Source organism: Acipenser ruthenus, chromosome 6 (genome assembly GCF_902713425.1).
Source record: "Acipenser ruthenus chromosome 6, fAciRut3.2 maternal haplotype, whole genome shotgun sequence".
Lineage (NCBI taxonomy): Eukaryota > Metazoa > Chordata > Actinopteri > Acipenseriformes > Acipenseridae > Acipenser > Acipenser ruthenus.
Genome location: NC_081194.1, coordinates 3068787 through 3094029, shown reverse-complemented (window position 1 = coordinate 3094029; position 25243 = coordinate 3068787). Strand labels below are relative to the sequence as shown.

General features: G+C 36.3%; 1 protein-coding gene across 2 annotated transcripts in view; it reads left to right on the top strand.

Moving 5' to 3' along the window:
- LOC117411127 (F-box only protein 11) overlaps positions 1-25243 on the top strand; it is a 40243-nt gene that overhangs the window by 13356 nt on the left and 1644 nt on the right. Inside the window, exons 2-21 of one of the 2 annotated variants that reach the window (XR_009328824.1) lie at positions 12656-12783; positions 14270-14351; positions 15482-15626; positions 15737-15866; positions 16275-16358; positions 16962-17094; positions 18326-18432; positions 18579-18690; positions 19015-19121; positions 19380-19517; positions 20115-20332; positions 20695-20875; positions 21249-21371; positions 21460-21545; positions 21854-21930; positions 22069-22212; positions 22586-22696; positions 22849-22956; positions 24540-24590; positions 24747-24845. Coding sequence is in view for 1 of the 2 variants with exons in the window: in XM_034018295.3 (XP_033874186.1) it covers positions 12656-12783; positions 14270-14351; positions 15482-15626; positions 15737-15866; positions 16275-16358; positions 16962-17094; positions 18326-18432; positions 18579-18690; positions 19015-19121; positions 19380-19517; positions 20115-20332; positions 20695-20875; positions 21249-21371; positions 21460-21545; positions 21854-21930; positions 22069-22212; positions 22586-22696; positions 22849-22956; positions 24540-24648; positions 24747-24845 (2422 nt within the window). In the remaining variant the exon portion in view is untranslated. Of the gene's footprint in view, positions 1-12655; positions 12784-14269; positions 14352-15481; positions 15627-15736; positions 15867-16274; positions 16359-16961; positions 17095-18325; positions 18433-18578; positions 18691-19014; positions 19122-19379; positions 19518-20114; positions 20333-20694; positions 20876-21248; positions 21372-21459; positions 21546-21853; positions 21931-22068; positions 22213-22585; positions 22697-22848; positions 22957-24539; positions 24649-24746; positions 24846-25243 lie in introns of both variants that reach the window. The other variant, XM_034018295.3, reaches the window with a different exon arrangement.

Below are 25243 nucleotides of genomic sequence, written 5' to 3'. Positions count from 1 at the left end.
GAATTCTAAACTGCAGAAGTCTCGCACATACAAATAAAAATTAATAAATAAAAAAAAGCCTAACTCTAAACCTCAAAGCAAACATATATACAGAGTACACATATCCTTTTAGTTCACAAGCCCTCAGTCACACACAGTAACAAACATATTTAAATTAATGCAACAATACTATTACATTACCTTTGTCTCCATACCAGCGAACATACTGTGTCGCCTTAATGCTTATAATGAAAACATGTATTATGTTTTCCCTTCATTGTGAATAAAAATGAGATTTGGTATAATTTAATTAAAACACTAATACATTAAATTTTTGTGCATGACATATGACAAGTATGTTTGGACTGAATTACATCTTTATATGATTTAATGAATCATATTATTATTATTATTAGTCACTAATTGATTGTGTTCTTTGTTTAATTAATTCAAGTAAAATCCTAAGTTATAATACATTTCTGTGTGTTTTTGTGGGACGGTGAGGGGGCAAGCACAAACTTAAGTTAACAGTCACTGTTCCAAACAGGTTATCAGTCAGTCACATTTTACTACTATGATAATAATAAGAGATTGGTTGTGCCTCCATGATACATCAACAGTCGCTTCCACAGTTTGCATTTAACTTTTTGGTCGTCTGGGCAGTTAACAAAAAAATCCCAAACAGCAGAGGGGTTTCGAGACATTTGTTTCAATACAGCTTAAGCTTTACAACGCTTTGCTATCGAAGGCGAATGGAGAAAAAGGTTTGCCTCGGGATAACGCGAGTTGGAGGGGGAGAGGCGGACGGTGCTCAGTTTTTTTAATTGAAATTATTAGTGTTGGCGTATATTATGTGTTTCAAACATATTATACCATAGCACTTCTCTTACGCTGTCTTGTACACTAGGTATTCAGTACATATTTTACTGAAGCACTACAACCGCTATAGGTACCCCCCCAGTGCTTTGGATACTATACCCTGCTCCATACATGACAGCAGCACCATAAAAATTGTTTTAAGTAATATGCATTATACGAATCAAAAGATTGAATTTCAGATGTGAGTGACATTTAATGTGTGATTTATAGTATGCACACATTGTCAAACGGTTTTTGTTAACAGAGGGAAAACCCCCCCCCAAAAAACAGTGCGTGAATGGTGCCTGACGAACCTTCGAAGGTTTAAAACAATCTTCGAAAGCCTGGCTAGCAAACAAACCTTCTATAACACAACCCAAAATTTTAGTGTTTTTTGTTTTTAGTTAAACTGCTAGAAACTATTTGTTTTTCAAAATTAAAAGTAATTAACAGCGTAAAATCAAGTTATACATCGCACATCACATCTGTATTAACCTATTTTATTTTAGCTTATCAAGTACCCAAACAAGTTCAAGAACATATCATCTTCACTTTACTGAACATTTATTTTCAAAGCCATACTTAGACAATAGTTCCCGCTGCATTGACTTTACAAATTTGTTGTATTAATTTGAATTTAAAAGAAAAGTATTAAACAGTGCTGCTTCATCAATTAAAAAGCAAAAAAAATAAATAAAAATAAGCTAAACGGTGCACCATTTAATAACCAGATGCAGTTAAAAAGAATGGAAGACTTGAAAAGTTTACTACTCAGCTTTCTAACCAATAGCTGTTTGGTACGGATCCCAGGGGCGGGTTCAGTTTGAATGTTGACAAATCAGTGGCTCATGATGGTGTGAATAAGGACATTCATAAAGACTGACAACCATTGTGTTAACAGTAAGTGAAGCAGTATAGCTGTGACGTTTGAGAGGTCAGTCAAGAGTCAGAAAGCTTGCATTTTAACATAAAAAAATGACTAAAGTTATTGAGAGTAAGAAATTCAAACTTAGTTAGAACAGTGGTTTTGTGTTTTTACCTAGCAACATGACCTGAAAGCCATAGATCTGGAACAAATAAATCGGGTTGTTGAAAGTTAAGTGAGACATAACCATGGCTGTAGTAATCCCATTGTGGCACTGGTACAGTAGTTTAATATTAGACACACCAGCTCATACGTCGCACCAGTGTATTAGGTGCTCCCCCCTGCAAAAATTGCCTTGCAAATAGACTAGTTAAAAAGGACAGTGTTTATGGGGCTGTCAAGGCTTGTTTTCAAAAGATATCTGCACTGACATTATATACAAACCAATGGAATACTGTGTGTGTGTGCGTCTCACATACATACATACATACATACATACATACATACATACATACATACATACATACATACATACATACATACATACATACATACATACATACATACATACATACATACATACATACATACATACATACATACATACATACATACATACATACGGTATTAAGAGAGAGAATACATGCATGTCTGTCTCCAGTCTTATGACTGAACGCGGTGAATTCGTTGGTTGATGACTTTGAGACTTGCGAGTGGGTGTGACACACTGCCTGATGCGAGGGAATCGCATCACAAAATATTAAACCTGTTTTAAACTTTGCGATCGATCGGCCGGTCCTGTAAAATCACATCGCAAAGCATAACACGCTGCTCGATGCGACTGAAAAATCGTGTCACTATTAATCACATCGCACAGTGTCCAGGGCTTAAATTATAGCCTCTTTCCAATATTTTCATGTTGTGTAATTTGTATTTATTTAGGCTATATGTTGATTTTTTTTTTTTTGGACTAAAGTGTTTGCAGGTTGTGTTGCATGAGGTTAAACTAGTTGACTTTTTCTCTAATTTTGGAAATGAACATGCATACTTTTACTATCAAACACAGATGTACAGTATGTTTATCCATGTGTGTGTCATCTAGAGTAAATGCAGACTGGGTCTAGTAAGCACTAAGCTGACAATAATTTAACATGTGTTTTCCTTTGCAGTGTATTAGAATGGCTTTGTGGGACATCTTGTGCTTCAAGAAAGAATGATGTTAATGAGTTCAAGTCTTTGATTTATGTCTGTTGCCTTTGGATGACATTTATATTTAATGAAACACAACCATAAACCCTGAAGTCGTTGTTGGTGTTTTTTTTTTTGTGGTGTGTGTCTTGCGGTTTTACTTCTTTTTTCCCCTTTTCATTTCCAATAAAGGTTTTGGTAAAGAGCCTGTGCATTTTGCATTTCAGGCAGATTTAACCATTCCTTCATTTTTTTGTAATGAAATTCCGGTTTATTTTTTTTAATTTAGCAATTGGGACAGTTTGGGATTTAAGTGTGAATAATTATCTAACAAAACTACAGCTGTGATAGTGCTGTGTGCAGTTTATCCCACCCCCTTTCCCACTCTGACATATGGGGTTTGTTGGCAGGGAGATGGTTTGGCAGAATTGGCACTGGTGTGTTGTTACTGATTTACACGGAGGTTTTTACGAGTGCCTGTCGGTGTGGCGCGGTATTTAGAGCTGTGTTTTGAGAAAGAGTTGTCACACTTCAAAAGCCAGTACGCATTCCTCACATTTTTTTAGGGTTATTGACTGAATTCTTTCTAAAGTAAGCTTGGTATTCGTTTTCGTTGTGTGCACTGTACGTTGGCAAATCTACAGTACTCTCATTCCCGATGCAGTTGTAGGTTTAAAATAAAGAAGAGTAAATATGACAATTGTGCTATGTTGTGTTTTTTTTTTTTAATGTAAATTGGTGGTTGTTGTGTCCCTCCTTTCACTACTTGTCCTGGAAATAATATGCAAACCCCGCCGCAGTAGATCTGAATTTAAACTTTTAAAATAAATACTGTTCTTACGTCTGTTGTAGTATTTTGCCAGTAAATGGTATGTTAAAGTAAGTTTACTCAATTTGTGTTCAACAGTGTTCCGTGCAGTAATGGTGATTAGTGAGCTGTGTCGTGTTTACAGTTAATTGTCAGTAACCTGCTAGCCTATTGCTGCAAAACAGAGCTGCTGGAGCTCAAGCTGTGGGTTGCCTGGTTTACTGCTTGACTCCTGGTTCAAGTATTGAAGCATGAGTTATTTCTGCTGTAAAGGTACATAATGAAATTAAGTAGATTTTATAGCTTTCTTGTGTTTTGTAACAATGAAAGGTGTTTCTTTTGTGGTATCTGATTCTCCAACATCTGTTGCATATACTGTACCATGAAGTTGCCTGGAGGAAAATTATAGCATGTCTTTGGACTTCAGTTCCTTTTTCAAGTACGAAATGTAACCATTGCCGTATGGGTGTTTTACCTCCTAAAGATCTCGGCACCATTTTTCCTTTCAAGACTGACATGATCGGAGAGCTTTGTTCAGATAAGTACATTGTTGCTTCTATCTGTATATACAGTCAGCCTTGGTTAACTCGACTGGTGGATAACTTGAAACCTTTGCTTAATTCGACAGACAGTCTTGGTTCCAGATTTTTCTCCATATGATATGCATCCTGCCTCTTAATTTGACGCCACGCTTTACTCTTAACTCGACACTTACTGTTACCGAAGGGATAAAAACTATTAGACTAGTGGATAACTCGACACTGTCGTTTCACGTGACTGACCTCTGGCTGGAAACTGTATTCATTCATTCATTCATTCATTCATTCATTCATTCACTCATTCACTCATTCATTCACAACTACCACGTGCAGCTGGTTACAGTATCAGTTCACAATGAGTGAGAAGTGAAAAATGAGTTCTCATTCAATTGTCTTTAAAAGCTCAGGTTATTCGGGATAACAAGCTTGTCAGCATAACTTTCAAAGCGTGTGTTTTTGCATGCGAAAAACAATCGACAATGCTTGATTTGTTAATAAACTAAGTTTATTATTGTTTTTGTTAAGAGTTAATTCTGTGTAATTTACATTTTGTTAACTTTTGTTGTTTAAGCCGTCAAATTAGACTAAAAGTAGTCAACAATTTGTTCACAATTTTTGGTTGGATTGTTTTTGTAAAAAATGCTGTAGTTATTTTATTCTTATTTGTTGTACCGAGTGTACAGTACTGTATACTGTAATTGATTCATTCACAGCAGTTCTTTCAACCGTTTTCATAAAGACATTTACCTAAAAATAAACTTGTAAATACTGTAAATGTGTGAGTTATGTTTATGCATGTTAATGCCATGGCTCATGTGCACTTGTGGCTAACTCGACGTCTTGGATAAGCCTGCTTAATTTTTACAGAGGCCAAGACGAAGGTCACGCTCCGTACCAATCCTGCGTTTTTGCCGAAGACTATCTCTGCGTTCCATGTCAACCAGTCGGTGGCATTGGATGCTTTCCATCCACCTCCTTTCCAGTCTGACAGAACGACAGCTCCATATGCTCTGCCTGGTTCAGGCCCTGGCGTACTACATTGACAGGACAAAAAGTTGGAGGCAGTCGAACAATTTTCTGTCTGCTATGAGGCCAGGTTCCATGGTTAAGCCCGGTCTAAGCAGCGGCTGTCCAAATGGATAGTAAACAGTCAAGACTGCATATGAGCTGGCCATCTTGCTCCCTCCAGAAAAGCTCACTGCCCATTCCACCATGGCAACTTCGTGGGCTTTATTCCAGGGTGCATCTGTCAAATACATTTGCAATGCAGCGGTGTGTGCTACTCCCCATACATTCACTAGGTTCTACAGACAATGTCACGGATCCTCAAAACCCTGGCTTTGGAACTAGCGTTAAAGGCAGCTTCCCAGTTGACCCTTACAACACAGGCATAGAGGTGAAACTCTACTTCAGTTTTTTCGCCTAGCTACTTGTTACTGGGGTTCCGAATAGTAACACACAAGGTAGCTTTGCCTTATTCTTGTAGCATTCCAGTCCTTCAGTCTTGCCCTTGCAACAGCATTGGTACACTCACCCATACGGTAATGGTTACATTTCGTGCTTGAAAGGGAACATTGAGGTTATTATCATAACCCTGGTTCCCTGAAATAGAAATGTAACCATTAACCTTCAAGGTCGCTGCATCCATGATTGCAGCAGGCTTGAAGGAAAAATTATGCTGAGATCTGTGAGCACAGTGTCTTTTGTGCCCTCGGGGGTGGGCCATGACTGCGTCGTGGACTTGTGGAGCAGCTTTGGTATAAAATATTCAGGTTTGGGGTCTTTTGAGGTAAATACCCATACAGTCATGGTTACATTTCTATTTCCGGGAACTAGGGTTATGATAACGTGTTCTTTAGTACTGTGTGTGTGTGTGTATATATATATATATATATATATATATATATATATATATATATATATATATATATATATATATATATTTAAATAAAAATATTATTTATTTTTATTTAGATTTTATAATTCAGTGTTAAGTGAATTCATAACTGTTGCATTCTTACCTCTGACTGAGAAATAAAACCATTTGAGCTGTTGCCAATTTTAATACAATGTGTTTTTTAACAATAGGTTGGATTTTTCCATTAGTAGCCAATGATTCTTATTAATGGACCATTAAAAGTGCTGGCTAATGATATATCAAGTCTACAGGATTTTTAATAGGCTAGTATGTATTTTAAGATGACATGCCTAGACTAGAGTAAGATCGTTGTTGCTTGTAAATTTTATAGTTGAGTAATGTGAGCATTTATCAACTATAATAGGTGTGGCAGTGTGGGGTAGTGGTTAGGGCTCTGGACTCATGACCGGAGGGTTGTGGGTTCAATCCCAGGTGGGGGACACTGCTGCTGTACCCTTGAGCAAGGTACTTTTTACCTAGATTGCTCCAGTAAAAAAAAAAAACAGTATATGGGTAATTGTATGTAAAAATAATGTGATATCTTGTAACAATTGTAAGTCGCCCTGGATAAGGGCGTCTGCTAATAATAATTTATAGCTGAGTTATAAAATTAAAACCCAAATCGGCCATCAGATGTTTCTTCAGTTTTGGGGAATTTTGTAATGAAGTTTTTGCTTTTCATCCATTGTCTGATGCACTGTTTTCATCTGAAGGTTGGTGGTTCAAGAAATAATGTGGGTTGTTCAATGCATTAGGGTGGAGAACCTCTGAATGGGACATTATAAAGCAAAATATTATTTAAACAACTTAAGAAAAACCTGTGAAATGTATTAGTTACTGAACCAGAAAACCTTTTTAGAGTTGGAAATGATGCATAGCAATTTGATCAATTCCTGGTTTTACTATGAGTTTAATAAGACCCGCTGAGCTTGTTACCTATACACTGGCTAATCAAGCGCGTAGTAAAACCTGGAATGGATGAAACGGCTGTGCAATAGGAGGCTTATTTCCAGCCTCGACTACATATAGATAGCGATCATGGTAGACCATGAATTGCCAACTAAAAAGATCTCCCATAGTGATGAATCAAAATGTGATGACACTGTGGGCTGTATTTCTGTGAACTGGGGATTTGGAGAAAACAAAGAAGCTATGTTCATTTTGGCTGTATTTCTCCATTAATAGCCATGTGGAAATGATCAGGCACTTGTCCTTTTTGTAATTGTACTGTGTATAGTGAATTGTACCAGGACAATAATTATTATTTTGAGGCTTGCAAAGTAAAAGCCATGGCGATCAATCAATTTAACTGCTGCCTCTCTTTGAAATTAGTCAAACCTGTATTAAGAGACCACTCAAGGGACAGTCTAATAGTGGTCTCTTACATAACTTATGAATTTTCTGTCTCTGACATGCTTTCCTGTAATTATGTATGTCTTACATACACTGTAAAAACCAGAAGATGTAATATGAATAAAAGGAAGTATGTAATTTAATAACATTCATTTAGATAATACATTTACAAAAAAAATAATTTGTGAAAGTAATGCTTGCCTGTCTCAGGTCACACAATGTTTTAAATCCTTTGCAAATTTCAATGCCTGTGTCTGCCTTTCAGGTACGTGTTCATTCATTGCATCCTGAAACCAACACAAGCATAAGATCTTTTTCGATTTACCGCGCACGTTGTTTTCATACTCAAGTATGGCTTGAATGTTTCTTTGAATGTGTTTATTTTCCTTTTAAAGGTTTGCCTTTAAGTCTTAAGCCACCACATCCTAATTGAGAACATTCTGTTAAGTTAGAGGGAAAGAACAACACAACACGAAACAGACACATTGAAGCTACCTAGTTCCCAGGCAAGTGTGAGAACGAAATGCAAGTTAAAGTAGCATCTGGGGGAAGTGATTTAATGTCATTGTTAGGTTGTTGCATGAGCAGGTTTGATTGTAGTTTTATTATGAGTAGGGCTGTAAGGGTTTAAACGGTAAACGTGGATTAAAAATATTTTCGTTTTAATTTGTATTATACGTTTTTAAATGCAACTTAACAGTTAAATATATTGAATTATTTTTGCAATTTTCCGCAAAGATATGTTTCCCTTTCTATGGTTTTCCCCTTTTAAGGAAACCTGACCTGTTCTTCCATGTGATCACTCTAAATACATATTGCATAAATTAAGGACAGACCAACTTCCTGCGTTGTTGTGTATCTCCATCTCATTGCCTTTTTTCAGGTCTTATAGGGCTTTATGGAATCCGTGTTAACGAGAACACGGACGGAATCACGGAATTAAATGAATATTAACGTGGAATTAAGTGCTGCACGAAAAAAATTCATTTGGCAGTAGAGCATTACGCTTGATTTACATATTTGAAGGGGAAATGTGAAACTAATTGTCAGTACAGGCAGTGGCGTAACTGGTTTCAAAAATGAGGGAATGGGTGGCGGGGGGACGGTTTCTGTAGCTGGGTTATAAATTAGACGGGGTATTCTGTAAGGGATAAACAACGAGAAGGGCTGAATCGGTGAAAATCATTCACCGTTCAAGTGCGTTAAATAAATGCAATCATGGAAAATAAATAGAAACCTTTTTAAGGACTTAAACAATTAGACAATGTTGCAGACAATTTAGTGTCTGTATTACAGCACAAAAAGTACTCCTCACACAGGCTGCTATTACAGCAGTCACTTTGAACAGTACGATCCCAGTGTTCACACAGAAAAGATTTATGGTAGTGAAACCATGAGCATAGCAGTAATATAGAATTGATCGAGTTCAAAAATAAGTTATGAAACATGCCTATCTGTTTGCTTTGGAGCACCCCACACTGCACTAAAAAAAATGAATAAAAAATACAACCTGTTTTTAAAGTTAACAATATAATTTTTCAATACAATTAGATAAAACAATAGTTAATCCAATGAAGACGAACGCAAACCAAATGAAAAAACTAGAAGCCTGTAGGTGTACAGTTTTGTGTTGTTCACTTTGCCTGCAGTGTGCGTTTTAAATTAACCTAATTACATTTTTTTTAAACGGTAAAAACGGAAATCACAAAAATAAAATAATAATAATAATAATCTTTATTTATAGAGCGCCTTTCATACCACAAGGTTCAAGGCGCTGCACAAAAAACAAAAAAGAAGGTAACAGAACACAAAGATTAAAATCAAAGTTAATAAAACGGCATGAATTGATGAATAAGTTGAACAGTTACAGTTAAAAAAATAAAACAAAAAAAAAAAAAAAAAAACCATCATATATCGCAAAAAGAGATAAGACAATTTAAAACAACTAAAAACAACAATAAATAAAATCAAAAAGCTAAATTATAAAAATAGGTCTTAAGCCTAGATTTAAAAGTAGCTACTGTAGGTGAACCTCTGACATGGTCGGGGAGAGAGTTCCACAGCTGAGGAGCACGAACACAAAAAGCAACCTCTCCTTTCCTCCTGAGCCTCACCCTCGGAATACAGAGGAGGCCACTATTAGTCGACCTCAATGCACGCCGAGGCTGATAGAGACAACAACTCTGAGAGGTAATCTGGTGCCATTCCATTTAGTGCTTTAAATGTAAGCAAAAGAATTTTAAAATCAATTCGATATTTCACTGGAAACCAGTGCAGAGAAGCAAGTACAGGAGTTATATGTGCTCTCCTTTTGGTTTTGGTAAGGACCCTTGCAGCTGCATTTTGCACAAGCTGCAGCCTTAATAAAGCTTGGCTAGTAAGTCCAGAAAAAAGAGCATTACAGTAGTCCAGTCTACATGAAATAAAAGCATGGATTACTTTTTCAGCATCAGATAAAGACAGAAATGATCTAATTTTGGCAATGTTTCTTAGATAACATACTTTTGTAATTTTTGTAAACATTTTAATATGTGACTCGAAACTTAAAGTAGAATAAAAAATAACACCCAAATTTCTCACTTCAGACTTCAAATTAGGAGTCAAGTCCCCCAAATGTATTTTTGATAAATCAATTTGTTGCTGAGAGCCTACTATCAGAGATGTATAACTGTGAATCATCAGCATAGCAGTGGAAATTTACAGCATGTTTATGAATAATCTGGCCTAGAGGTAATCAGAACAAAATAACACGAATTCCATTCCTAGTCTTAGTACTGTACGTTATTTCAGTAAAGTGAATAACCTGTGTGATTAAGGCACCTCACGGCTCCATTCACGCCACAGTAAAACACGAACACATTGGAAAAGAAAAACATGTAGCTACTATTTATTTATTTAAAGAATGGCGAATAAGATGTCTGTTACAAAGTGCGTACACCTTTTGTCCATATTTTATTGTGTGTGTTCAACAGGATGTCTGCAATTACAGAACAGCTTTTAATTATTCAAGCGAGCTGAACCGAGAAGCCGTGAGAGGGATGCTGGGAAATGAAGTCTTTATTTTTTCACGTGAATGTGCAAGCGCCGCTGTGAAGGGGAGGGACGCTGGGAACTAGTATTGTATCAGACAACGGCTTTGATTTTTAATGAAAAAAAATAAAGGTTTTTGGTTCTGAATATGTTTTGTTTCCTGCCAACAAAATACAAGTGAACGAAACTAAAAATGTAGTCTTGTCACTGTTAAGTTTAATTTAATGTTTTTTCGATGTTGGATACACACACTTTTTATGGAGCTTCTGGAGAAATGGTACGTTGTAAAATCGACTGTTTTTTTATGCTATTAAAATATATTACATTTTAGTGCTAACTTAGTCCTCCTTAATGCTTTTGTTTACCATTGTTTGTCTAAGTGGATGTATATGGTACGCGCTTTGAATAACAGGTTAAAATATGACTTAAATATTGGAAGTAAAATATAAAAATATGAAATGAGTGAAACATTAAATTTGTCAGTTTAACAGTTAAATGACCGGATTAACAATGGGTTTAAACGTGTAGTCAATTAAACGTAGATTTACAGCCCTAATTATGAGATTGTATGAAGGTGCTAATTACTGTACTGTAAAAAAAAAACTGGGCATACCATATTGAAGAGCCCCATCAGGACAGACGTACTGTAAAACAGGATTCTTTTTTTGCGGCAACTTAATTTCGCTAATGGCCTTCAAGGTCCATTTTTGCTGTAATAAATGTTTGTGCCTTTTTAATGTACGGCACATGTATGAATAATATATTTCATGGAACATTAATTTTGCAGATTTAATAAACGCGAAATTAGCAAACATTTTACTCGCGAAATGTTCTTGTTTTACAGTAGTCAGATGAACTTTTTTTCGTTGGCCTAATTTAAAAATACATTATACAGTTGGTGCTTTGACTGAAGCAGACCATGTTTAAGATGCGTGAAGTGTTCAGAGACCAGTCATCAGGGCCATTGTTAAATATTTAAGTTAAGCAATAGTGGATAATGAATAATGGATGCAAAAAGCTGTAACCCTGTTCTGCTAATGGTATTTGCTTTTTGTATAGCTTTCTTTTAATGTTTTTCAAACCTTTTTTTTAAAACTTTAATGTATGCCTATTTTAATGTAACCTGATCCCATATTTCAGAGAAAATGACCATATTCCTTCAAATTTGACACTTTTTTTTTTTTTTAAACACCTTTGGCGCTCGGGTTCGTTGTGTACGAGTTATTTGACCCAACAGAGGAATTTCGTTTTCAGCTTGTACTTTTATTCACACAATAAAGTGAACAAACAAAATAAAACAAAAACCTAACTCCAAACGGGAGTGCTAAACTAAACTTCTTTGTTTTCTTTCCGATTTTTAATCCTAACACTACTTGAAGACTAAGCCATTTCCCATCACACACAATCCAATACAGGTCTCCACAGTACCTGTGCTGATTCCAATCAGATCGGTCTCCTCACGGCTATAAGCAGCACTCACTACGGGGTTTCCCTGGCTTGCAGGGCCCCCATTTAAACAAATTGGAGCCAGGTGCTTCGCCTGACTCCTCCCCCCTATTCTGCCACACCAGTCTCAAACAGCATTGCAGTTACAACAGACTCGAACTTGATAAATTTACTCGGTTTTCTAACCAATAACTGTTTGCTATGGATCCCAGGGGCAGGTTTAGTCTGAATGTTGACAAATCAATGGCTCGGGAGGATGGGAATAAGGAAATTCGTAGAGATTGACAGCTAGTGTTAACAGAGAAGCAGTATAGGTATAACGCTTTTAGTCAATGAGTCTGAACGCTTACGTTTAACATTCAAAGTGACTTAGGGTATTGAGAGTAACAAACGAAAACTTTTAATTAGAACTGGTTTTGTTAGATCCTGAAAAAATAATCGGGATGTTGACAGTTAAGTTTGTGCTGTCAGAACTGACTTCAATTGGTAGACTGTACATTGATGGCATCTGTTGGCTTCCTGTATTTTATTTTTTTCCTCCATTGAGACATCCTGTTACAATGGAGGGGGGCATACAGTACTTTTACAGTATCTAACACTAACTTGGAATGGACAATGGCAATGTACATATGTTGGTAGTGGTGTTTTAATAAGCATTTTTGTCTTCACAGATGAGGAAGTTCCAGCAGATATGGTTGCAGAAGAATCAGGTCCTGGTGCACAGAATAGTCCTTACCAACTCCGCAGAAAGTCTCTCTTACCAAAACGAACAGCTTGCCCCACAAAGAACAACATGGAGGTACAAAAAACATGCAGCTCATAGAGCATGCATCCTGCATTAGTTGTGGATTTTTTTATATCAAAGTTTAAGTATTGGATAAGAATACTATTGATATGTGGGGGGGGGGGGGAGGGGAATGGTTTGTCATTTTCTAACCCTTTTACACATACACATTTTCAGTGACTTGATGCAGTATTTAATATTTGCGTTAATTAAAATTTTACATACCATATCATCTGATTTACAGGTATGAAAATACTATAAATGATGTATACAAATTAATCATGCAAGATACTCATAAAACCATTATATTTGCAGATAAATGTAATCTCTTTTTGTTACATTTTGTATATATACATACAGTTTAAATACCCCAATGGAAATTTATAATTTCTAGAAATGTCTCAAACAAAGAATTTTAGAAAAAATCTTTTGCAATAAAAGTTTTGCTTTTGTGGATGAAGAAAAAGTTACAAGAAATAATTCCGCAATTTTTTTGTAAAACTCCAAAATTCAGAAGTATTCATACCCTTTGATGCTTCGATAGTATTGTCTACAAAGTGCTAGAAATTTCAATATGATAATGCAGAACCTAATTTTAGAAAAGTCTAGAAAATGCTGGATTGTAGGTGAACATTTTTAGAGTATAAAAGTTAGGCATAGGATGATTACTGTCATTACCAAGAAGTCAATGTGGGGAAAAAGTAAAGAGCTATCTGAAGACCTTAGGCAGAACATTTATTGTCAAAGCTGGAGAAGGATACAAGAAGATTTACAAGAATTTGAGTATCCCAATTTCAACTATTGTTTCTATTATCAAGAAGTACAAGACTCATGGTACTGTCACAACGCTCCCATGGTCTGGTAGAAAGAAGGTTCTTTCACCAAGAACAAGTAGAAGAATTGTGAGGAAGGTTAATAACAATCCGAGATTGACTGCCAAAGATATTCAAAGTGAATTGGCGGCAAGTGGGACTGGGGTTTCCATTTCAACCATAGGTTGAGTATTGCATGAAGGTCTCAATGGTCACAGGCCAAGGAAAAAGCCACACACAAGGACAATCGCTTGAAGTTTGCAAAACGGCATTTGAATGATGGATAGGAGTTATGGTAAAAGATTTTGTGGAGTGATGAAACAAAAATAGAGCTATTTGGTCACGCTGATTGTCGTTGAAGAATGGTCAAAAATCATGTCGAAAGCTCATTGTCAAATATCCTAATCCTTTCAAAGAGGTTATTGCTAAAGGTGCCTCAACTAGCTATTAATTTAATAATTCACAAAAGCAAAACTTTTACCACAAAAGACTTTTCCTATAATTTGAGAAATTTCTAGAAATTCTAAATTTCCATTGGGGTATGTAAACTTTTGACTACAACTGTATAGTTTTATAACCCCATTCATGGGGCTTGTTGGCTATTCAGAGAATAGCTACAGTACCCTGGATGTGGCGTTGTTGGAAATGTTTAGTTGCGGTATTGACTGTGCGTTTTTGTGTTATTCTAGGGTGCTTCCACATCTACTACAGAAAACTTTGGCCATCGAGCAAAACGTGCCAGAGTATCCGGAAAGTCACAAGACCTCCCAGGTTTGCTCAGTGTTTTTAAATGTGTTTCTAATATATTGCTGGTGTGTGAATGTGGGTGGGGTCACACAGGGCCAGCGCCAGGTTTTGTGGGCCCCCCTCCCACACACACCTTAACCTCCAAATCAAAAAAGGTTTTCATAATCAACAGTCCGTCGCTAAACTGGACATGAGTTGTCTGATTTTTTAAAAAAATATTTTTGTAATCTGTACGGTAGGGCTATATAGTTGTAAAATCAAATGAATACCTGTAGCACACTCTTATTTTAGCCTACCAGTAACACAAAATAAATCATGCTTCTGCATTTTACACATTACAGCACAGTCTAAAAATAGTAAAAGAATTAAAACTAAATGATTTTAGAGCATTTTCTTTTTTTCTTTTTTTTTTTTTTTTTTTTTTACTGTAGCCTACTTGGTACACCATTAACAGAAAACAGAACACACACTTTTACAGAAATAATAATTTAAATTTGAGTCTTGTCTACTTTATTGGACTTTTTAAGATTATTTTTTTGTCGCCTTCCTTCCGTTTGACATCCAGATTTGTGTTTCTTTTCATTTGTAAGTTCCAGATGTTCGGCAGGTTTCCTTTTTGATGGTTTAAAATTGTGTAATTATAATAGACGTTATGATAATAGTAGATGTTATGATAATGGGGCTTGTCAAATGAACGTCTTGATTGTTGGATAGTGTGATGGAAATGTGCCAATTTATAGAATGTCTTTAATTGGCACATTTTGTATAATTGTAGTCGAGATCAGCCAATAGCTTTTGGCTTTACGAAGTACTAGGGAGGACGGAAGCCAATAGAGTGGAAAGAGGTGGGACTAAGGGAACTGGACGCAACCAGGATAAGAGAGAGGGAGATGAAAAGTTGCACATGTGCAGTTTAGTTTAGTGAAAACTAAATCGTTTTTACACCTAAAGGCTTCTTGAGTAGGATAGCTGGCACAGAAATAGTTTGCTTTTTTTCCCGCTAGTGTAGTAATTTACAGTTCAAAATCCCACTCATGAGCAAGATAGAATACCTGTCAGTTTTCTTAACATATGTATGCCCATTGTAATAGTCACTTTTCTTTCCATCGCAGTGACACAATTACTTGAATTGACTTGTATTTCTCATTTTATAGCTGCTCCAGCAGAGCAGTATCTCCAAGAGAAGCTACCAGATGAGGTGGTTTTAAAAATTTTCTCCTACCTGCTGGAACAGGATCTCTGTCGAGCAGCTTGTGTGTGTAAACGCTTCAGTGAGTTAGCGAATGACCCCATTTTGTGGTAAGTGAGCAGCTGCCTGCTGTTGTCTCAGGGTTTATGCAATGTCAGAGATTTGCAAACCAAAAATACATTTCTGAAATTGTAACAACTGTCATTTTATTGGAAACCAGGAAAAGGTTATACATGGAAGTGTTTGAATATACACGTCCAATGATGCATCCAGAACCTGGTAAATTCTATCAGATTAACCCAGAGGAATATGAACATCCAAATCCCTGGAAAGATAGCTTTCAACAATTGGTATGTCAGTCTTGGTTTCACTTTATTACTTTTGCGTAACTTTCTGGTGAAAAATGTTTTAATACCGGTGGAAAATAACTGTCCCAATTTAAACAAATACAAATGTATAGCATAGACATTCTGATAACTGTCCTGGGAGAGTGAACCACACACAAGCTTACTAATAAAATGACATTATCACCACTAGGGTCTCATTGGTTGGTTTTAACAAATTGCTAGAACAAACCGTTTTTTCTTTTACAGCAGAAACACATCTTTTAACCCTGCAACTCCTCACATTACTGTAGTGTGTGTTTTGTGGGTCTCTTTCTCTCTCAACGTGGTTCTTTGAACGCCTCATAGCCAATATGTTGCAGTTTATTTTTGTATGTATCAAAGGTTTTAAACAAAGTTGTCTCCTGTTTTCAGTATAAGGGAGCACATGTAAAGCCAGGGTTTGCAGAACACTTTTACAGTAACCCTGCCAGATATAAAGGAAGAGAAAATATGCTTGTAAGTGTGTTTTTATTTTAATTGTATTTGTGTTTTTATGATTGATTTGTAAAGTAATTTTAAAGGTTAAGCTTCATTGCAATGTTAGTTTATTCCCCTAAACATCTTTATCTATCTTGTTCATTTTTTGTGGAGTATTTTTGCTTCCATTAAATGTGATTATAGTGATTCTAAGAATCTGTGTGATAACACTTTCACACAGATGTAGTTTTTGTCCAGGTTAACAAGTTCCTACTAATGTGTGTCCTGCTTTCTAGCAGAAAGAATATTGAGAAAGTCAGGGAGATTTAAAAAATGTAAGCGTAAATAAAAAATAAAATATGTATTCACTAAAGTTTTAAAGTAAATCAAATGCTTGTTCTTGGAGGCACCGAGACAGCTGATGAGAAGCTACAACATAGCAGTCCCCAATGCATATTTCTAAACCAGCAGTGTTTGTCATCAAACTGCGATTTGTCTGCCAGACAGCTGATTCTAGTTAGAAACAATGTGCCTTGGTAAAATAAAATATTTGACAACTTCCACCACATGTACTACCTCCTTCTCCTTTTCCTCTGCCTCCTCTTCCTCTACCTCCTCCTGACTGGCTTGTTTTTCCTTCAGTATTATGATACCATTGAAGATGCATTAGGAGGTGTCCAGGAAGCTCATTTTGATGGACTGATATTTGTTCACTCGGGTATCTACACTGATGAGTGGATTTACATTGAATCGCCAATCACAATGATCGGTGCAGGTATGGTTTTGTTCATCCTTTTACATTATTTCCATGCAGGCATAGGCTGTGCAGTGGTGAAGAGTTTATTTTGTACAGACTGAACAAGTTGGCTTTAAAATAGCCAGATGGCTTCACGAAGAGAGGAAGTGGAAGTAAGGCCTGAGGTCAAAGTAGAAAATTGGCATGTCATGAAATGCATTTAACCCTTTGCGGTCCTATGCCGGACCTGGTCCGACATTGCAATTATTCCTATCCGGTCCAATGTCGGACCCTGTCCGACATCATCAAAAAGACACAAACGGGTTTCTAGTCGTTTTTTCTCCGGAAAAAGCCGAGAAAACCATTCAGTGGCCGAGTGGGAGCGACAGGAGCCGAGACAAGCCGGAAAAAAAAGGGCGTATCTCATGAATAGTCATACTTGCCCCTGGCACCAGATAACGGCAGCCATAAGGAAACAAGCTGGCTGCTATTGAATCAGCGCTCAGAGAATATCACAAACATTTGCAGAGCTTTTTTGAGATGTTATAGTAATAAAATAATGACTTGGATTGCATTATTGAGGCATTTGGTGATAAAAACAAGTGATCAGGAGATGATTGATCGGTATGTACGACTATTATTTATTTCTTAGCATATGTGAAAGCTATAGCGAACGAAAGGGTGGGGCGTTGCTGGAGATGCCTAGTGAGTGCTTTGTTGATATGCAGGGCCTTTTAAACCCGTTTGACTGTGAAAAAAAAAATACTTTTAAACAGCGAATCTAAAATGAACTGCACGTGTGAAAATAAATTGGACCTGACGCGCCTGACACGCACTTAATAAATGGACTGCAAAGGGTTAACTGTTTGAGGTTTTGGGCTACTTTTTTTAAATCCTGTAGGCAACATTTTTAATGCATGGCACTTCATAAAGTGCAATTCTTCTTTCTATTGTTTCAAGTACAGTATGTAAAGTTAAGTTGGTCTCAGATGTTGGTCACAGAGGAACAGCTAAGGAGTGAAAACACAATTGTCAAACGTTTCTGGTTGGTAGGGTGCATTTCCATTTCTGCAATCCTGGGAAATGTGATGTTTAGTCATGTGGAAGATCAATTGGCCCTGTAGTCCATTTGGTTTTTTTTAAGATTTTAATGTAAATGTTCCATTTTTAAATTAAAGATACATTTGTGTAACAGTAGATTACTTTTAAATGAATTCACATTGCTAAATGCGTGTCATTTATGTTGTGTTTTTTTTTTTTTTTATCATAGCACCAGGAAAAGTATCAGATAAAGTCATTATTGAAAACACTAGAGATTCCACATTTGTCTTTATGGAGGGATCTGAGGATGCTTATGTTGGTTACATGACAATTCGGGTAAGTGGCTTCCATTGCATTGTCAACAATGCTGGTCTACCCCCACCCCCCAAGTGTCAATGTTTGTCTTGAGGTAAGATGTTTTAAGTTGGATTCACATTTTTTTAATGTATTTGTTTTAAATGTATTTGTTTTAATTTCAACAGTTCAACCCTGATGACAAATCGGCCCAGCATCACAATGCACACCACTGTCTGGAGATCACAGTAAACTGCAGCCCAGTAATAGACCACTGTATCATCCGCAGCACATGCACAGGTCGGTGTCCCCTTCATGCTGGGCTTGAAACACTTTTCATTTATAAACATGAGTGCTTGTATGTTCAACATAGCCCTTACTGCAACTCTGCAACTCCCATTTTATAGAATGTAAGAATTGCACAAATGAGATACTATATATATATATATATATATTATTTTAAACCATTAAAACCAAAAAAAGTATTGCATTTATATGTGGTGATTTGAAACAAATGTTTAAGATTGTTTTATTTTTTGTATTCTGTAATATGTCATTTGCGCTTTTTTTTTTTTTTTTTTGGTCTGTCTTCACTACAAGTGAAACTTTCTTATGTTCTTGCAGTGGGCTCAGCGGTTTGTGTCAGTGGCCAAGGAGCTTGTCCTACCATCAAACACTGTAACATCAGTGACTGTGAAAATGTTGGATTGTACATAACCGATCATGCACAGGTAAGCTTGTGGTTAAGGAGTTCACAATCTTTATTTTATTTATAACATTTTTTAAATTGGCATAATCATTGTTCAATTATTTCACATATCTAAATGTTTTCTGAATTAGCTGGCCAGCTGTTTGGGAGGTGATTTAATCCAACTCAAACCAGAAAAAACAACCAATTACGGGTACAGGTGAAACCACTGTGCTAAAGAAGTGGATACATAATAATAATTATTGCTTTCAGGTGGATTAACTGCTGTTTGTCTCCTCAGGGCATATATGAAGATAATGAAATCTCCAATAACGCTTTAGCTGGAATTTGGGTAAAAAACCACGGCAATCCCATCATCCGAAGGAATCACATTCACCACGGGCGAGATGTTGGTGTTTTTACATTCGATCATGGCATGGTAAGCAGAACACAACGCTTGGGTTCATGACTTACTGTAAGTGTTAGCTGTAGAGCAGCAATTATGTTAACTTAAAGCTCAACTTAGAGCCCCATGTACAATGACACGAACCATTTGACCACCGCACTCGCATTGTCAGTTTAGATAGAACGAAGCAACTTCTGTCCAGATGCTCTTGTATCATGTGATGATTCTGTGTGTTAATGTTGGCTTTTCGTGCTATCTTTTACTACAGTGCAGCATTATGATCTTGTAGATGTGGCAGTCCTTTAGCTATTAATGTTGCTTAATATTAAAATACACATTCTGCATGCTTCTCGAATCCTTTTGATCTACATGAAACAAGTCTTTTACATCTAAAGAGTGGTGGAAGATCAAGAGAATATACTAGCCCTACTTTATTAGTATCTGTTTTGAGTTTTTGAAACTATATTCAATTTTATTTTAATGGAAGTATGAGGTGGTGGAAAATGTTTGTTAAAGATAGTTACATTTGTGCTACAGATTTCTGCGCAAGTCAGATTCTGGGGTCCAATGAAAATTAAATGCCAAATTGCATATAATTAGTGACTAATGTGAAATTGATTTCTCTTTTAGGGTTACTTTGAAAGCTGCAACATACACAGAAACCGAATTGCCGGTTTCGAGGTGAAAGCCTATGCAAACCCTACGGTAGTCAGGTGTGAAATTCACCATGGGCAGACTGGAGGGATCTATGTCCATGAAAAAGGAAGAGGCCAGTTCATAGAGAACAAAATCTATGCAAACAACTTTGCAGGTGTATGGATAACTTCCAACAGCGATCCAACAATTAGGTATGTTTGCCTGCCATGATTATGTTCTTTCGTTCTTTCTTTTGCATGCAAAAGAGGACGTTTGTTTATGTGAAACAAAATTCACTGGTAATGTAGACAGTGCTTTTATCAATCAAATTGAGACCACTTCCTAAAAACAAAGTTTTAAGATGGGGTGGGGTCTGTTGAGAATTGGAAAGAAACATGCAAGGGTAACTTAATGCAGTATGTATTAAACTAGTCAAGAACATTCACAACACAGTTTTATGCTTAATTTCTGGGATTAACTACTTCTATACATTTTGTATAAATGCTGCAATGTACGTGTCATTGAGATTCATCATGTTTGTAGATAGTTAATGTCATTTGCCTTATTTTTCCAGGGGCAATGCCATTTTTAATGGCAATCAAGGTGGAGTTTACATATTTGGAGATGGAAGAGGCCTTATAGAAGGAAATGACATCTATGGCAATGCGTTAGCAGGCATACAAATCAGAACAAACAGTTGCCCTATTGTTCGACACAACAAAATTCATGATGGGCAGCACGGAGGCATTTATGTGGTAGGTCCACCTTCAATACTTGTATTACAATTTTTATAATTCTGTATTAAGTCATTTTATACTTGCCTGTTTTTGTGCATGAGGATGGCGCTGTACTGAAATTCTATTTATCCAGAGCAGCGATTGGTTAATGTGCATTTATTTAATATATACTCTATTGGTTCACCTCAATGGCAATGTATTCCCTCAAGTGCAAAATGCAGCCCTTCTAAATGCTGGAAAACCCAGGTTACCCAACTGTTTCATCCTGCAGTGTTACTTAATCAGTTAAGAGCACTGATAATAGGTAAGAAATAAAGCCTTGTAATAGTCAGTTGAATTTATTGAAATGGTTATCTATTTGAATTCTCCATTTCAATATTTGTTTTCACAGCACGAAAAGGGACAAGGTGTAATTGAAGAGAATGAGGTGTACAGTAATACTCTGGCAGGTGTATGGGTTACAACGGGGAGCACGCCAGTGTTACGGAGAAACAGAATACACAGTGGAAAACAGGTATACAACCTTTTAGATGTCCTCTTGATGATTTATAAAACATGTGTTGTCTTTTGTGCTTGAAACAATGACACTTGCGTTTTAATAGGTGGGAGTTTACTTCTACGACAATGGACACGGAGTGTTGGAAGATAATGACATCTACAACCACATGTACTCAGGGGTCCAAATCAGGTAGGTATCAATCTTTTTCACTGAGTGTGTGAGAGACTGCTCGTGTCTGCCGTTCTTGCCAAGAACTTGGTCTCTGACTTTTTTCGAATAAAAAAATCAGTTAAAATACACAATTAACAGGTTTCATGATGTTTTAAGGAAGAATCTGACTTGGCTAAAAAAAAAAAAAATTCCTTTTCAAAGGGTTTCTGGTTTATAAAGATTTTGGGCACTCAACAAACGACTGAATTTCTAGCCCTAAATATAACACATACTTTGTTACTTGTTGTACTCTTTGCTTTTAATGGGTTTCATTTTTTGTTTTCTAGAACTGGAAGTAACCCCAAGATCAGACGGAATAAAATCTGGGGAGGGCAGAATGGTGGAATTCTAGTTTACAACTCTGGTGGGTACATTTTCTTCCTGCCGATGGCAGAGTTAGCATTTCTTTCTCAGGGGTGTGCGTGCTTGAAATCATGCAGGTATTTATAGATGTTTTAAAATTGCTGTGTTAATTTAGCTTTTTTCTTTTTTTTATATACAGGTTTAGGATTTATAGAAGATAATGAGATCTTTGACAATGCAATGGCAGGGGTTTGGATTAAAACAGACAGTAATCCCACTCTCAGAAGAAACAAAATTCATGATGGGAGAGATGGAGGCATCTGTATATTTAATGGAGGCAGAGGTAAATATGTACTCGGATGTCTTCTATATTTGAAACTGTGGTTTTCAACATGATTATGTAACTGTTTATTAAAACCATGCATATCATTTATTTGTAGTTAAGCCTTTTTTGTGCTGTAGAAATATTTGTGTTTTAATCCTATTGATGCTAATAAATACATTTTAAACATGTTTTTTTTTTTTTTTTTTTCTGGAGGGAAGGGTATAGTTCTTTCGTAAAGGCTCCTGCGTCTTGTCCTTTGTTGGCCCACACTTCCTAAAAATTTCTATGAAAAATCGTCCTAGACTGAATATAAATGTTCAGATTTGTAGTTCATGTTTCAGCTTGACACACACTCATAGCGAGTCTGTAATTCTGTTTTGGCTTGTCCCAGGGCTTCTTGAAGAGAATGATATCTTCCGAAACGCACAGGCTGGTGTGCTCATTAGCACCAATAGCCATCCTGTGTTGCGCAAGAACAGAATATTCGATGGCTTTGCAGCAGGTCTGTATTTTTATTTATTTGTTTATTTATTTTATTTATTTGCATTTACTTTTGTTCTTGAAGGACTAAGGCAAGTCTTATTTTTCTGTTTTTTTTCTGTTATAAATCTTGGTGAACAACATGTGTGTAAACCTCTTTTTGTTATTTAACAGGTATTGAAATTACAAATCATGCCACAGCAACACTAGAAGGCAATCAGATTTTCAACAACCGGTTTGGAGGGTTATTTCTAGCATCTGGTGTAAATGTTACAATGAAAGGTAATAACACTTGCTTGCCATAAATTACCTGCAGTGTATTGTACTACTTGTACATGGACATATTTGCAGGGACTGCAGAATTCTGTCGTGATTTAAGTCTTGCACTGGCTTATAATTAATGTTTGTGTCATTTAGACAGTCTTTCATTTTTTGCTATGTAAATGAAAGCTTGGGTTGTCCTTGATAATTAATCACTTGCTTGCTGTCGATAGCTAAATAATGAATTGTATTAATTCCCAGCAGCGGCACTTCCCTAGCGGTACACTTAGCAGCTGTGCCGTATTGACTGTAGCAATGTTATTCTCTTGTTTTTAGTGATTAGGGTTTCACTACCACATTCACTACAGGTTCTGAATCCTTCATGAAAACATTTGACTTAAACCCAGAGAAGTGAATTATTGGTTTCTGAGCTGTACTGTTCAGTGCTTCTTTCCAGTTTCAGTTTGTAGTTTCTATTTACAATCAATCAAATTTGAGTATCCAGATGTACTTAATGTAACGGTCTTGTTATGCTTTGACCACTCCCATGCTGCTTGTTAGTGAAACATTTACTATTTTGGTTATTAATTCCATTCACAAGCAATTTCAGGTTGAACCTAATGCGTAGTACTCTTCACGTCAAGCATCTCAAAAGTGCACCATTGTTAAGTATTGGCTCTTTCGGTTCTTTTTTTCACCAATATTAAGCGCGTGTGTGTGTGTGTGTGTGTGTGTGTGTACATATCCTGTGTTACATTTTATATGTGAACACATGCACGAACACTCGAATGATCTAAATCAAACCACGTTCAAGAACATTAGTCTTGCATCCAGTTTTCTTGATACAACAGCATTTGGGTATTGTTGCATGGCTTGAATGCAACACATTTGAATGCATTTTCCAAACCACAGTAAACCCTTTGGTTTGCACTGTAGTATGTCCTCCAAGGAATCACCTGCCAAGTACAAAGAATGGTTCTTGTATTTCTTGGAGAACGTGTGACATTGAAAATCCTATTAAAATATCAGCAAATTTGGCATAATCCTTCTTCCACATAAACATAAAAGTAATACTGCTAGTTCACCTTGAAGAAATGTATACATGACAGAACTAACAAGTAGTTGCTTGCTAGTACTGGTGTTGTGACTGGGCTTTAACCTTACACAGCCATTATTTGGTTGTAAAATGTGTTGTGTACTCAGGGCGTGGATACTTTTGCAGCATACGGTACTGCTTCTCCAATTGTGACAAAACTTGCTAAGGACCTTCTTTAACACAAAGCATTGAATGTATAATAATTGGAGTATAATGAAACTCTGTCTGACCGACCTGTCCTGCATGCATAGGGGGGAACCCTATGTCTGTTTTTACATACATCTTGAGAAACTTATTTGTTATAAAACTTGGTCTGGACATACTTTTAGAAAAACTTTGAAAAGAATAGAATCTGTAGGTATATGTTAATAAAATATTTTGTTACTGATGGCTCTAATTTCATTTACTGCTATGGCAGGGATGCTATGGCAGTCACTGACATGCTTGTTGTATCACTACAGTTGGCCATTCTAATCATTTTCCCCAAAAATGTTTTGTTTCACTGTAGATAACAAAATAATGAACAATCAGGATGCCATTGAAAAAGCTGTAAGTAGAGGTCAGTGCCTGTACAAGATTTCAAGTTACACCAGCTATCCAATGCATGATTTTTACAGGTAAATGTATACCACTTCTGCTAATTGTCTTAAACAGTAGTTGATAAAAATATAAAATTAAAAAATGTTCTGCTGACTTACCTTTTTTTTCATTTTAGGTGTCACACCTGTAACACAACAGACCGCAATGCAATTTGTGTGAACTGCATTAAGAAGTGCCATCAAGGGCACGATGTAGAGTTCATTAGACATGATAGGTCAGTAAATGCCCTTTCTGGTTTCTGATCCGTTATCTGAATGTTAAACGGCTTTGTTTCTCAATCTGTTAGTGAATGTAGTTTTATGATTTCCATTTAAGAATTTATTTTATTGATATTTCTAACAAAACATCACATCTTCCTTACAAAGAGGAGCATGTGGTTTTTTAGTTTTAATATATATATATATATGTATTTTTTAGGCTGCAGCACTTTTGCTTTGCATGAGAGGAAAATAAAATGTTTATTATCTGCGCAGCTGTCATGTCCTATGATTTTCTATTGCAGCCTAACGTTTTTAATGTTCCTTACTTGATATACTGCAGCCGTACAGGTGATATTTATTAATTGTATTTAAGATACCATTATCGATTACACTATATTGGGTTTGTAGATGT